Below are 14,119 nucleotides of genomic sequence, written 5' to 3'. Positions count from 1 at the left end.
GTCAGCTGGTCGCGTTTCCCATTGGTCACCGTTTCCGGAAGCCCGCCCCCACGTTTCCGGGAGGCCGGCGGACGCTGGGTCTGCAGATGCCATCCAGGCGCACGGCGGGTATAGTGGTTCCGCAACCTTGGGATGTTCGGCCGAGCGCCTGCCTAACCCTCCTGACTGGAGGGTCAGCGGCGGGGAGTCCTGGCCTTCAATCGGCCATCGCCACGGCAGAAACTGGGGCCCGGGCCTTCCCCGTCCGTCCACAGGTCTCATGGGCGCCCGGACTGGGGCTGATGTAGTTTCCCGACCTCTGACACATAGAATCTGGAGATTAAAGGTATGAAAACGGGGACTTTTCAGCCCACTCAAGTAAAACACCCTTTTATTTTTCGGCAGGTGTTTTGTTGCAGAATGCCCTGAGGGGAGGGAGTGACTGCTGGGTTTCGGTTTATAAAATAAAATAAACTCCTGATTTAGATTATGTTTAATATGGCTCCCCAACCTTTAAAAATCCCACTTTTTGCCAGTTGTATTATTTAGTGGGATGTTGAAAGGGGGGTTGGACTGCGCCTCCACACCTGTGGGCGTTTCTCCTCAGGTGGGATGAGAGACTGAGAAAAGAAAAAGACACAGAGACAAAGTATACAGAAAGAAAAGTGGGCCCAGGGGACCAGCGCTCAGCATATGGAGGATCTGCGCCAGCATTGGTCTCTGAGTTCCCTCAGTATTTATTGATCATTATCTCTACCATCTCGGAGAGGGGGTTGTGGCAGGACAGTAGGGTAATAGTGGGGAGAGGGTCAGCAGGAAAACATGTGAACAAAGGTCTGTCATAAACAAGGTTAAGAAAAGGTGCTGTGCTTTGGTGTGCGCGTACACAAACATCTCGGTGCATTAAAGAGCAGTATTGCTGCCAGCGTGTCTCACCTCCAGCCTTAAGGCAGTTTTCGCCTATCTCAGTAAATAGAACATACAATCGGGTTTTACACGGAGACATTCCATTGCCCAGGGACGAGCAGGAGACAGATGCCTTCCTCTTACCTCAACTGCAAAGATGCCCTCCTCTTTCACTAATCCTCCTCAGCACAGACCCTTTATGGGTGTCCGGCTGGGGGATGGTCAGGTCTTTCCCTTTGCTCTATTACCAGGCTGGAGTGCAGTGGCACAATCTCCACTCACTGCAATCTCTACCTCCCAGATTCAAGTGATTCTCTTACTTCAGCCTCCCGAGTAGCTGGGATTACAGGCGCGTGTCACCACACCCAGCTAATTTTTGTATTTTTAGTAGAGATGGGGTTTCACCATGTTGGCCAGGATGATCTCGATCTCTTGACCTCATGATTTGCCCGCCTCGGCCTCCCAAAGTGGGTTTTGATTTTTTTTATAGTGGTAATGATTCTGTCTTCTTAACTCCTTTAAAATCTTAGTCAGTGGGCTGGGCGCTGTGGCTCATGCCTGTAATCCTAGCACTTTGGGAGGCCGAGGCGGGTGGATCACTTGAGGTCAGGTGTTTGAGACCAGCCTGGCCAACATGGTGAAACCACATCTCTACTAAAAATACAAAAATTAGCCAGGCGTGGTGGCGGGCACCTGTAATCCCAGCTACCCAGGAGGCTGAGGCACGAGAATCACTTGAACCTGGGAGGCGGAGGTTTCATTGAGCCGAGATTGTGCCACTGCACTCCAGCCTGGGCATAGAGCAAGACTCAGTCTAAAAAAAAAAAAAAAAAAAAAAAAAATATATATATATATATATATATATATATATATATATATATGTTGGTGGATCTCTTACTTTCACAGGATTTATTTCATAGTGTGAATGAGACACCTATAGGCTCCAGGTCGCTAACTTCATGAGGCGTGAAGATTCGGTGCTTTATAAAACAGCCCCCACATTCTTCATAGGCCTGTCCTTAATTCTCAGCACCCCTCTGCTTCTGACATTGTACCTAAAATTAAGTTTTTTGTGGTTATATGAGAGCTCTGGAAATGCCCAGCATTAGCCACTAATGTTTCCGTTTGGTATTTCCCCATATCTTAATAGTGATCCTCAATCCATTACTCAGATGGGTGTCCTTTTCTTGGATGTCTGGAAACTAATACCAGCTATCCCTCTGACCTCCCTGCTGAGCCACCATTTTATCTTTTCTCTCTTTTCTTGTCTACAATTGTGTTCGTAACCCTCAGCTCTTTCATGAGCAGCCTTGATGCTTTCGACTGCTTCTAACTCTGAGTTTATTACCCGCAGTTTCCATGAGCCAAGTTTAGGGGCCTGTGAGACCGTCCCATGTAAATTTTCACATTCCTCTAACCAAAATGTAGTGTTTCCTTCCATCCAGAATGTAGGCCGTAGACCCCGTGGGTATGGGGCATTGTTAACAGTGAGACCACAGCAGTTTTTATGTCATCTGACAGCATCTCCAAATAGCCTTCATGGTTGTCACTGCTTCCCAATGACAATTCCAAATAACAGTTCCCAGTGATGACTTACTACTTGATATTGTTACTTAATATGTTAAGGTGGCTGTTGTAGGCACCATTACTGTGTAAGAAATTACACCAAAATTTAGTGGCTCAACACAATCATTATGTTTGTGGATTCTCATGCTCATGGTCAAGATTTCAGACAGGGCACAAGAGTGGCCTGCTGTCTCTGTCCATGATGTCTGGCTTCAGCACGGAAGACTCAACAGCTGGGGGCTGGAACCATTTGGAGGCTTGTTCCCTTATATCTGATACCTGGCTTGGGATGTTGGAAGATGGGGCTCAGCTGGGACTGAGTGCCTACATGTAGTGTTTCCATGTGGCCTTGACTTCCTTACAGCCTGGCAGTCTCAGGGTAGTCAGAATTCTTAGGTGGCACAGGTTCCCAGGGCAGATGCTGAGTGGTCTTTTATGAGGTAACACAACAAATCCACCCAGGATCGGGGAGACAGGACATCGATTCTGCCTCTCAAAGGGAGGAGTGGCCATTTTTAAAAAATTGCCACAGCAACATGCCTATTAATGTATCAGAAAAATGTGAAGTATCCTGATAGCTGCATTTCTTTCTTTTCTTTTTTTTTTTTTAAACGGAGTCTCTCTCTGACATCCAGGCTGGAGGAGTGCAGTACCACGATCTCGGCTTATTGCAACCTCCGCCTCCCGGGTTCTAACGATTCTCCTGCCTCAGCCTCCTGAGTAGCTGGGACTACAGGCACACGTCACCATGCCCAGCTACTTTTGTATTTTTAGTAGAGACAGGGTTTCACTATGTTGGCCAGGATGGTCTCGATCTCTTGACCTCATGATCTGCCCACCTCAGCCTCCCAAAGTGCTGGGATTACAGGGGTGAGCCACCACGCCTGGCCAATAGCTGCATTTCTAAGTAATTGGTCTCCTTTGAAATTCTATGAATTGTATTTCCTGTAGTTTACAGCATTATTTTGAGAAGGGATCAAAGACTCTTCCATATATCAGAAGGATCCTGGACAGAACAAGCTCACTGCCAACCATTTCCCCCAATATATACATGTATATATGTTTTTTTTTTTTTTTTTTTGAGACACAGTCTCACTCTGTTGCCCAGGCTGGAGTGCAGTGGTGCAATCTCGGCTCACTGCAGCCTCCGCCTCATGGGTTTGAGCGATTCTCGTGCCTCAGTCTTCCAAGTAGCTGGGATTACAGTTGTGTACCACCACTCCTGGCTCATTTTTTCTGTTTTTAGTAGAGACTGGTTTCATTGTGTTGGCAGGGCTAGTCTTGAACTCCTGGTCTCAGTGATCCACCCGCCTTGGCCTCCCGTAGTGCTGGGATTATAGGCGAGAGCCACCATGCCCAGTCCACTTCCCCCAGTATTTGAAATGCACAGTTTCTGCTCTGGTTCATTGGTCAGGGCAGGACTTTCTCGTTTGCCTTAAACCTAACAGTAGTTTAGAAATTGGCCTGTAACTTTTTTTGGCATGATTTCCTTCTGTTTGTGCTGATATTTTTCTCACCTCAATGAGGATCAGGAGCTTCTTTTCCTTTTTTTTTTTTTTCCAGGTAGAATCATGTTTTCTTTTAATTGAATACTTAACTCACAATGTTTCCTGTTTTGCAGCTGCTCTGCTAATAATTAGGTTCCCACCTCTCAAGATCATTAGGAGCTTCTTTTCCAATTTCTCTGTTTTGCATGCATTGGAAGGTAAGTTTCCTTGTAAACCAGATTTTGGACTCTGCAGGCTTTGCCAAATGGCCTTTTTACCCTCATGTATATTGCATTTTCTTTGGATAGTCTCATGGATTCTCAAGGATATTGTATTCCTGTATTTTACCATTCATGAGTTTAGAAGTGTGTTTACTTTCCTGAGTTTTCATTTTCTTTTTCTTCTGTCATATGTAATTTACAGAGCAAATACCTACCAGAACGGATAACTTGAGAGATGTGGAAAGTGAGTTTCTTTGCGCTTATCTAGTGAGGGTGATTTTTAGTCAATAAGCATTTGGTATATGCCTGGGAATCCAACAGCTGCTATTTAGATTCAGAGCCAGCGTTTATTTATCAGCTTTCTGATGCTGAACCCATCAGTGAACTTCTCTGTATATTTGATTCATCATGAGGAAAATGGTGACGCCGAGGGTGACTGATTTCCAGGTTTACATCGGTTGCCCCAGGGGAAGTGCCTGGCCCCCATCTGGTCCTTGCTGCTCTAACTTTGCCCTGTTAATTGAAGAAATGCAGCTATAAACACTTCCTGGGTTGTTGCTGGCATTTACTGTCCTCACAGTTTACAGGGAAGCCCATATTTTCAGCCTCTTCCTCTGCTTTCTGTCATTTCTGAACCATCTCACCCGACCTGGTGTAATTTTCATTGTGTGTGAGTTTGCACAGATGTAATTTGGGCCTACATGTCTCCACATAGCCTAATGCCCACCTCCCACCTCCACTAGGATCTGGAGCTCAGGACCCACTACCTCCCCGGCCCACTGCAAGCTTGAACATTTGATGGTGGACACCCCTCCCTGACTTTGTATTATGGTGGGTTCTCTTGGGTCTTGTTCTCTGTGGGTCTGTCCTGCGCTATAGTGTGTGGAGCCGGGGGGATTTTCCCTGTGTTCCTGAAAGAGGGTCACAAGGAGTTTTTGAGCAAAGAGGGGCTGATAGTTCTTAAGGGTATCCCACAGAAGGGAGAGGCCAGACATATTCAGGAAAATCTTGTTTTTTTATTCTTGTAGGTCCAGATTTTGGATGAATCTCTATAATGGAGATTGAACAGGTAAGGCTCACCTTTCAATAGTTACACCAAGAAAGGCCTAGGTGGTGACTTAAGCTATGGTTTTGGGCAGCACGAGAGTGGTCAGGTGGACAGTAGGGAAGTCTACATGTAACCCAAACGGAAAAGAGAAAAGGCCCCTGAGAAATCAGGGCAAAGTCCCACAGTGTCTCTTTCCCCATAGTGTCACTGGCGTGGGGGTTACCTTCCCACTATGTCCCCCAGAAGACATGAGGCCACAGACTGCAGTGCCCGTGGACAGAGGAGCTGTGGGGATGGAAGTGTGATTGCTTCATTCAAATGCACGCCCCGGTGCGTGTGCGTCTCTTCTGATGCAGCGCCCCATGGGTAAGCTCTGTGCTTCTCCACACAGTGGATCAGGAATGGAAGCATTCTGTCTGTTTAGCACTTGACGGTTTGGTGGTGACCTGATGTCATGGTGATAATAGAGGCAATGATCCTAACAGCTTAGAACTGTTCAGCTTGGCCGGGCCTGGTGGCTCACACCTGTAATCCCAGCACTTTGGGAGACTGAGGTGGGTGTATCACCTGAGGTCAGGAGTTTGAGACCAGGCTGGCCAACATGGCGAAACCCCGTCTCTACTAAAAATACAAAAATTAGCCGGGTATGGTGGCACACGCCTGTAATCCCAGCTACTTGGGAGGCTGAGGCAGGAGAATCGCTTGAACCCAGAAGGTGGAGGCTTCAGTGAGCTGAGATCTTGCCATTGCACTCCAGCCTGGGTGACGGAGCGAGACTCTGTCTCAAAAAAAAAAAAAAAAAAAAAATTGTTCACCTTGTGGGTAGGTATTTGGGAAACATTATATGTATTACCTGGTCTTAGTTATCTGCAGTGGTTTTGTTATTTTTTGCATAAACTGCTGAGAATGTTTAATAATTGTAGATGATAGATCACTAGTCACTCTAAAATCTTCCCATTTCTTGGTCTAGAGCTGGGGCTAGATCCCTCAGCAACGAGGAGACCTGAAAACTAGAGGAAAAAAAGCAGGTCCTCCCTATAAACCACTCATCTGTGCTCTCTTCCAATTTATTCTCCTTTTGTGTACATAATTTTAAGGGGCTATAATCATCTTGTTCAGACCTCAGGATATAAAATGACCCATCTGTATACCTCCAGCGGTATCCCAAGGTTGTCTGTTTTGTTTTTTTTTGAAATTCCTGACAAGTTTCAGTTGTAGCTGTGCCCTGAGGAAACATTCCCGATTCCCGGAGTAGCTTCCAGGTTAAAGTCCTGTAGGCTTCTTCTGTTTTTAGAAATTCCTATCAGAGAAAGACCTGATTTTGGATTTTTAGCTTTAATGCTTGTGAAAAGCTATAAAAATAATTTTCTACGCCTAGCTTTGAAGTGTACTGTTAGTGAGAAATTAAAATTCCTTCAGGAGGATTAAACTGCCATTTCTGTTACCCTAATTCCAAAAGTTTTGGTTGTTAGAATTTTCTTTACTGTTCATGAAGAAGTATTTTATATTTTCCTTCGACATTGATTCTCTTTAGCAGGTAATTTTGAACTTTAGTTTCTTAAATACCCAAATTTGGTTTTTCCTCAGGCTTCTCTCTGCTACAGATTTCTAACTTAACAGGAAAGGCAATTTTCCTCAAAAAGGGCAAAGAACAGCGGGAACAGTAGAGGGCACCTTCAACCCCAGCATGGAATTGAGGTTCCTGCTTCAAAATGAACCATCACAGCAATCTTGGCTTTTTGATTTGGACCCTCATTTCTCTTATAATTTGATCTTATATTGGAGAGAAGGGGCCTGTCTCTTAAGCCAGCTAGTTTTTGTACTGGATATTTATATATCATTTCATTTGTTCCTTAGTGTTTTTTCATTTCTATTATGATTTGTTCTGTGGGCTGTGACTTACCGGTGTGTTTTTCACATGTTTATAAAGCTGAATAGTTCTGTATGTCAGCTCAGCACCCCTAGCGTCAGCCATGCTAGTCTCCTGCTGTGCATAGATGGGGGCCTGTCCCCCTGCTGAATCTCCTGGGTTCCTGCTGTCAACACCTGAAGGTACCCACCAGATGTGTCTGTCACTTCCCTCCATCCACCTCTCTTGTGTTTCTCATGTTTCTGCCTCCCTAGAGACCATTTCTCTCTAGAGCAGTGCTTTCCAATAGAAATACAATGCCAGACACATAACGTCATTTTAGATTTTCTAGTAGTCACTTTAGAAAAGTTAAAAAGAGGCTGGGCATGGTAGCTCACACCTGTAATCCCAGCACTTTGGGAGGCTGAGGTGGGCAGATTAGCTGAGGTCAGGAGTTCGAGACCAGCCTGGCCAACATGGTGAAACCCCGTCACTACTAAAAATACAAAAATTAGCTGGGTATGGTAGCAGGTGCCTGGGATTACAGCCTCCCGAGTAGGCTGAGACATGAGAATCACTTGATTCTGGGAGGTGGAGGCTGCAGTGAGCCGAGGTCATGTGCACCACTGCAATCCAACCTTGGCAACAGAGCAAGACTTTGTCTCACACAAAAAAAGAAAAAAAAGAAAAGAAAGAAAAGTTAAAAGGGAGCAGGTGAAATTAATAATGTGTTTTATTTCACCTAAAATGTTAGTATTATCCAGAATATCACTTCAACATCTTATCAAAATAAAAATTGTTAATGAGATAGTTTGCATTCTTCCTCTTTTTTGAGATGGGCTCTTGCTTTGTTGCCCAGGCTGGAATGCAGTGGCACCAGCATAGCTCACTGCAGCCTCAAACTCCTGGGCTCGAGATCCTCCTGCCTCAGCCTTCCTAGTAGTTAGGACTACAGGCACACACCACCATGCCCAGCTAATTGTTTTTCTTTTTTTGTTTGTTTGTTTTTCTTTTTTTTCTCTTTTCTTTTTTTTGAGAGGAAATCTCACTCTGTCACCCAGGGTGGAGTGCAATGGCATGATCTCAGCTCATTGCAACCTCTGCCTCCCAGGTTTAAGTGATTTTCCTGTCTCAGCCTCCCAAGTAGCTGGGACTACAGGCGTGCACCACCATGCCTGGCTAATTTTTTTGTATTTTTAGTAGAGACAGGGTTTCACTATGTTGGCCAGGCTGGTCTTGAACTCCTGACCTCAGCTGATCCACCCACCTCGGCCTCCCAAAGTGCTGGGATTACAGGTGTGAGCCACTGTGCCAAGCCTTTTTTTTTTTTTTTTTTTTTGAGATAGGGTGATAGGGTCTCACTCTGTCACCCAGGCTGGAGTGCAGTGGTATGATCTTGGCTCACTGCAACCTCTGCCTTCCAGGTTCCAGTGATTTTTCCCACCTCAGCTTCCCTATTAGCTGGGACTACAGGTACACGCCACCAAACCTGGCCAATTTTTGTATTTTTTGTATACATAGGGTTTCACCATGTTGGCCAGGCTGGTCTCGAACTCCTGACGTCAAGTGATCCATCTGGCTTGGCCTCCCAAAGTGCTGGGATTACAGGCGCGAGTCACCGCACTTGGCCTTAGCAATCTTTCAAGTGCTCAGCAGCCACATGTGGCAAGCGGCTGCCTTATTGGACAGCACAGCTCTGAATGGTGATTTTATGTACATCCCCACTGCTCTCTCTGCCTCCTTTATTCCCATCTACCCCACACCCCTGATGTCTATTGGAGGGAGTCTACTGGGAGTGTGGAGGCTTTCCTGTCCCTAGCATGGATGACATCAGCAGGTGGTGATGAAAGTGATTAAACAGCATTCTCATCACAAAAAAAAGTCAAGTATTTGAGGTAATGGGTTGGTTAATTTGATTTCCTCATTCCACATCGTAATGAAAAGTCATACCATCATTTTATACCCCATAAATATATACAATTTAGAAGATAGATAAAAATCAGCCAAAACAATTCTTTGAATTATTTTTAAACAAACATGTACAATTTATGGGGTACAATATCATTTGTCAGTATATATAATTTTTTTTATGGGGAGTCAGTTAACACAGGAAACAGCCCCTTGAAAGGGAGATACCCCCACACCCCTGGAGTAGCCCCTGGAGGACTATCGCCTCCCTCTCTCCTCTCTTTCTGTCTCATATTCCTTTAATTTGGAGAATTATTTCCAATTCCTTAACATTCTGGCCTGATATTTTTCTGTCTTACATTCAAAGGTCACAGTTTTCCTCTCACCCTCATTTCAGTCTTTTCCCATAAGATGTGACGTGCCTTTTTGTCTTGGTTGGGCATTTATTTGCAATACAAGAATGATTGTTTTCTTTGATACATTAATGACTTAGATACTTTTCCTAGTAAAATGTATCTTAACAGAATTCCAAATTAATTCTAGAATTAAACTAGACAGCATATTTTTAAAGGTGTGTATAGAGCTCCTTATGTTTCTTCCTTGATTTTTAAAATGACATATTTAGGTCTATATATTTTAGAATATAAGATCTCTATGTGTTGCTTTGCTTCATTGAACATTTTTGGTGATTATTTTCTGTGTATTTTAGGATTTCCATTAAACTATATTCTCATTTCAAATTTCTATCTGAGTGATAGAATTATTTTAATGTAGGAAAGGTTCATCAAAAATGGGTGTAGTGATTGTGTTCTTTCCTATGCTCGAATGGAAAATGATGAGGGGACACGATGTTAGAGTTGCAGTGAGAAGGGGTGGAAAAGAGGGATTCCAGAGTGCCAGGCACACAGGTTTTCTGGAAGGTTTACATGAGGACTGCTGTGGTTTGAATGTGTTCCCCGAAGTTCATGTGTTGGAAACTCAACCCCTAATGCAACAGTGTTGATCAGTGGAACCTTTAAGAGGTGATTAGGTCATGAAGGCTCTGCCCTCATGAATGGATGAAGCTAGAGTGGGTTAGTTATCTTGGGAGGGGGTTCCTGATAAAAGGATGAGGTTGGCTTCCTTCCCTTTCTCTCTTTCCCCCTCCCCCCTCACATGTGGTCACTGTCTTGCCCTTCCACCTTCCACCATAGGACGGCACAGCGAGACCTTTACCAGATGCAGGCCCCTCACTTTCCCAGTGTTCAGAACCGTAAACCAAGTGAACTCTTGCTTATAAATCACCCAGTCTGTGGTATTCTGTTATAGCAACACAAACGGACTAAGGGACACTCAGTGGGCTCTTCTCTCTACTTGATGGAGCACTCCCTGCGTGGTGCCTTGTATTTGTAGACATGATGCTGTAAATGCTCTTTGAATGTCTTGAAGGCTTTTATGTTTGAGGAGTTTACAGAGAAGCACCTACAGGCTTCAGGTCCATTCTTCTGTTGCTTCTTTGCTCCTTAGTTCCTCCCCTAATCTGATGTTAAATTAGATCACAGTGTGGTCCTTGGACCAACATTATCAATAGCACCTGAAAATCATGCTGGAAATACAGATTCACAGGCTGCTCCCCAGAATACTGAAGCAGAAACTCTAGGAGTGAGACCCAACAATCTGTATTTAACAAGCCCCCAGGTGAGTCTGATGCACACAGAAATGTGAGCTGCTGTATTAGATGGTGTTGAGTTCATGCCACCGGATCACTGACACACACGTCTGCTCACTGCTTGCTCTTTGCACAGGCCCCTGGATCCTCCTGGAATCCGTGATCCCTGTTGCTCCCTGGCGGAGTTTTCTAGTCCCTCTTACTTGAAGCATGTCTTTCAGAGCCCGGCACCACCCAAGTTGGGTATCTGGTGAATTCTGTGGTCTGCATGTCCATGTTTGTGACATTCTGGGAAGGGTGGCCCAGGCTGTGATTTGCCATCTACTGCAGGCTATGGATGGTATTCAGAAGGGAGGGGAGATGCTGTGTGCGTGTTCTGAAGGGTTTCCCACTAAACAGACCAACCCTCTCCATAACTATTTGATTTTTACTTTATCTCCTCGTTGACTTCACAGTGTCAGTGCAGTTTGTGTAAACATCTCTATGGGGTGATGCATGCAGATAAATGTTTATGTGAACATATAAAGTCTGCATGTGTGGGTGAACAGTCCACATCAGGTCATTGTCCATCATTACATATCTGTGGTGTCTGGCTCATTCCTCTCATTTTCTGTCATTTTACCTACTTTTACCTGAAGTACTATGACTATTTAATAACTATTAAATATTTCATTTCAACTACACCTCTATGGTATTTTTTCTCCTTACATCGGACCTTCCTCCCTTACTGGACTTCAGTGTGGGACGTGCAGGTCTCAGGCCTTCTGGGAAGTCCCAGCTTTTCTTGAATGTTCTCTCTCTCTGGCCAGCTCAGGCTGGAACAGTGGGTGTTGGTGCCATCCTGTGGCTATAGGTGATAAGCCGGCTGTTCTTCATTGACCCAGTCTTACCTTGAACCCTGGAGTTCTCACATGCATGGATTTAAATGCTGTGTCTTTCTAAGGGCACATTATGGCCATTTTCCTTATCTCCCTCCCAAGGGGCTGTTTCCTGTGTTTATTGACTCCCTGTTTAAAAAAAAATATATGTAGACAAATTGGATTGCACCCCATAAACTGCATGTTTTAAAAATACTTCAAAGAATAGTTTTTCATTTTTTTCTTGCTGATTTTTATGTATCTTCTAAATTGTATATAATTATGGGGTATAAAATGATGTTGTGATTTTTCAATACAGTGTGGAATGAGAATCAAATTAACCTATCCGTTACCTCAAGTACTTGACTTTTTTTGTGATGAGAAGGCTGTTTATCACTTTCACTCACCAGCTCCTGCTGTCTTCCATGCTGGGGACAGGAAAGGCTCCACGCTTGACTTTCCCTCCTGTTTTCTTATCTGCTGTCAACCCCTGAATGTACCCTCCAGGATCGCCTTCTATACCTTCTACATCTAGCTCGATCGTTGTGCACCCACCTTCCTCCCAGGGACTGTCCTTAGGGAGTGACTTTATACACAAACTTCACATGCTCTTCCTGCCTCCTTCATCCCCAGAAGCCCCCATCTGAGCCCCATCTGATTATTTCTTCCCTCTCTCATTTCCTGTTATGCTGTTGGTTTTCTAACCTGAAGGGTAACATCTTACTCCTTAGTTTTTTGCCTTAATTTCTAAGTCATAGGCTACTTTCAGGCTAAAGGTTTTCCTCCAGCCATGGTTTTAGTCTCATTCTATAAGTCTTGCTAGGTAGTTTATTCATTGGAAATTTTTTGTTTTTGAGACAGAGTCTCACTCTATCACCCAGGCTGTAGTATAGTGGTGCCATCTCAGCTCACTGCAACCTCCAGTTCCTGGGCTCAAGCAGTTCTCTTTCCTCAGCCTCCTGAGTAGCTGGGATTATGGGTGCGTGCCACCACACCCAGCTAATTTTTGTATTTTTAGTAGAGACGGCATTTCACCATGTCAGCCAGGTTGGTCTCGAACTCTTGACCTCAAGTGATCCGCCCGCCTTGGCCTCCCAAAATACTGGGATTACAGGGGTGAGTCACCACACCCCACCCCTTGGCACTATATTTAAGTGATGATATTTTTGGACACTGAGGTAGCCTCATTCCACAGGTTTAGATCTGAAGCATTTTCACTATTGCTTCTTTCCATGTATTTCCTGGTTTGCAGGTCAGTTTCTTCTTTTAATTCGTCATTGACACAGTGGTTTATATGGCTTTTAATTTCAAAAGATTTTTTAAAATATCTTTTTGCCGATTTTTATCTATGTTAATTTTAACTAGACATGTTCCCTGGAAGGACATCACTAGTTTTTTTTTTTTTTTTCACTCTGTTTATAATTTAGATGGATTTTCACATCTCAAGCCAGCTAAGAGTATGGGAAATAGGACTCGTTAAAGCACAGATATCACACAAGTGATTCAGATTCATGAGGGTAACCCAGATGAAGGTATATCGTTGTACCTGGCCCGCATCACTCAGTAACTGTCACCTTTGATTTATTGACTTACTTGAGATGGAGTTTGGTTCTGTACCCGAGGCTGGAGTGCAATGGCGTGATCTCTACTCACAACAACCTCTGCCTCCCAGGTTCAGAGTGATTCTCCTGCCTCAGCCTCTAGCTGGGATTACAGGCACCCACCAACATGCCCAGCTAATTTTTGTATTTTTAGTAGAGAGGAGCTTTCACCATAATGGCCAGGCTGGTCTTGAACCTCAAATGATCTGCCCACCTTGGCCTCCCAAAGTGCTAGGATTACAGGCTGGAGCTACAGAGCCCAGCCTGTCACCTTGATTTAAATGAATGCAGCTTTCTTGGTGTCTTGATGTTTGTGAGTTTCTGTGGAGTTTGATACTGCTCCTTTTGCTGCTTGTTCTGGTTTTCCAGAGTCCCCTTATCACTTGACGTGCTGTTATATTATGTTTGATTTATTACAGATACCCCATCAGCCTGAGTCTCTTAAAGGCCTTTATACACATATGTCTACACATAGGGATTTGGATTATCTCGGGATCCCACATCCTCGCTGTCCCCTGTCCCCCCGCAACATCCCCCACCAATACCTTTCTGAAGTTTTCTAGTCCCTCCTTTTTGTTTGTGCTCCTTAAAGCCCAGCCCCATGCCTGACTTTGGTTCCCAGTGAGCATTGTACATTTGTGGATATTAAATCTTTGGCAAAGTCATTTACCTGGGCTGGAATAGGGCTCTTGGCTGATTCTTTTTCCTAAACACCCACCCAATGGGAGAGGCTGATACTCAACATGCAAACCTTGTGTTTTATTTCTCCAGGCGAAGGGATGTTGGAAGATATTCTGGAGGGGGTAGGGTGTGAAGATTTAAAAATAATCTTTGAATATCCGCTTCATGATAGGTCTTGGAGGTGCCTTGTGGGTGTGGCTTTGGGGGGATGGTTATGAGGAAATTGTGGATATTAAGGAAGTCAGGAAAGGAAAAGATCAGTCACAATTCAACAATTCAGAGAAAGCTCCTAAGGGACTTTCTGGCTGCTTGATGCCCAGAGGCCAGGCCCTCACTTCGTATTAAGGCTCAGGACTGTGGATAGAGAA

The 14,119-nt window shown here is 44.5% G+C and overlaps 1 protein-coding gene across 9 annotated transcripts in view; it reads left to right on the top strand.

Moving 5' to 3' along the window:
• The first annotated feature begins 44 nt into the window (after positions 1-44).
• LOC134809106 (uncharacterized) overlaps positions 45-14,119 on the top strand; it is a 38,607-nt gene continuing 24,532 nt past the window's right edge. Inside the window, exons 1-8 of one of the 9 annotated variants that reach the window (XR_010153835.1) lie at positions 53-325; positions 4,073-4,156; positions 4,362-4,403; positions 4,903-4,990; positions 5,188-5,228; positions 5,410-5,573; positions 6,795-7,445; positions 8,665-9,708. Coding sequence is in view for 1 of the 9 variants with exons in the window: in XM_063801542.1 (XP_063657612.1) it covers positions 5,214-5,228; positions 5,410-5,573; positions 10,749-10,866 (297 nt within the window). In the remaining 8 variants the exon portion in view is untranslated. Of the gene's footprint in view, positions 326-4,072; positions 4,157-4,361; positions 4,404-4,902; positions 4,991-5,187; positions 5,229-5,409; positions 5,574-6,794; positions 7,446-8,664; positions 9,709-10,748; positions 13,736-14,119 lie in introns of those variants that run through there. The other 8 variants (XR_010153836.1, XR_010153833.1, XR_010153834.1 and 5 more) reach the window with 8 other exon arrangements.

This window comes from Pan troglodytes, chromosome 20 (assembly GCF_028858775.2).
Source record: "Pan troglodytes isolate AG18354 chromosome 20, NHGRI_mPanTro3-v2.0_pri, whole genome shotgun sequence".
In the NCBI taxonomy this organism is placed as follows: Eukaryota; Metazoa; Chordata; class Mammalia; order Primates; family Hominidae; genus Pan; species Pan troglodytes.
Note: the sequence above shows the minus strand (reverse complement) of the source record. Positions and strands in the feature narration are given on the sequence as shown.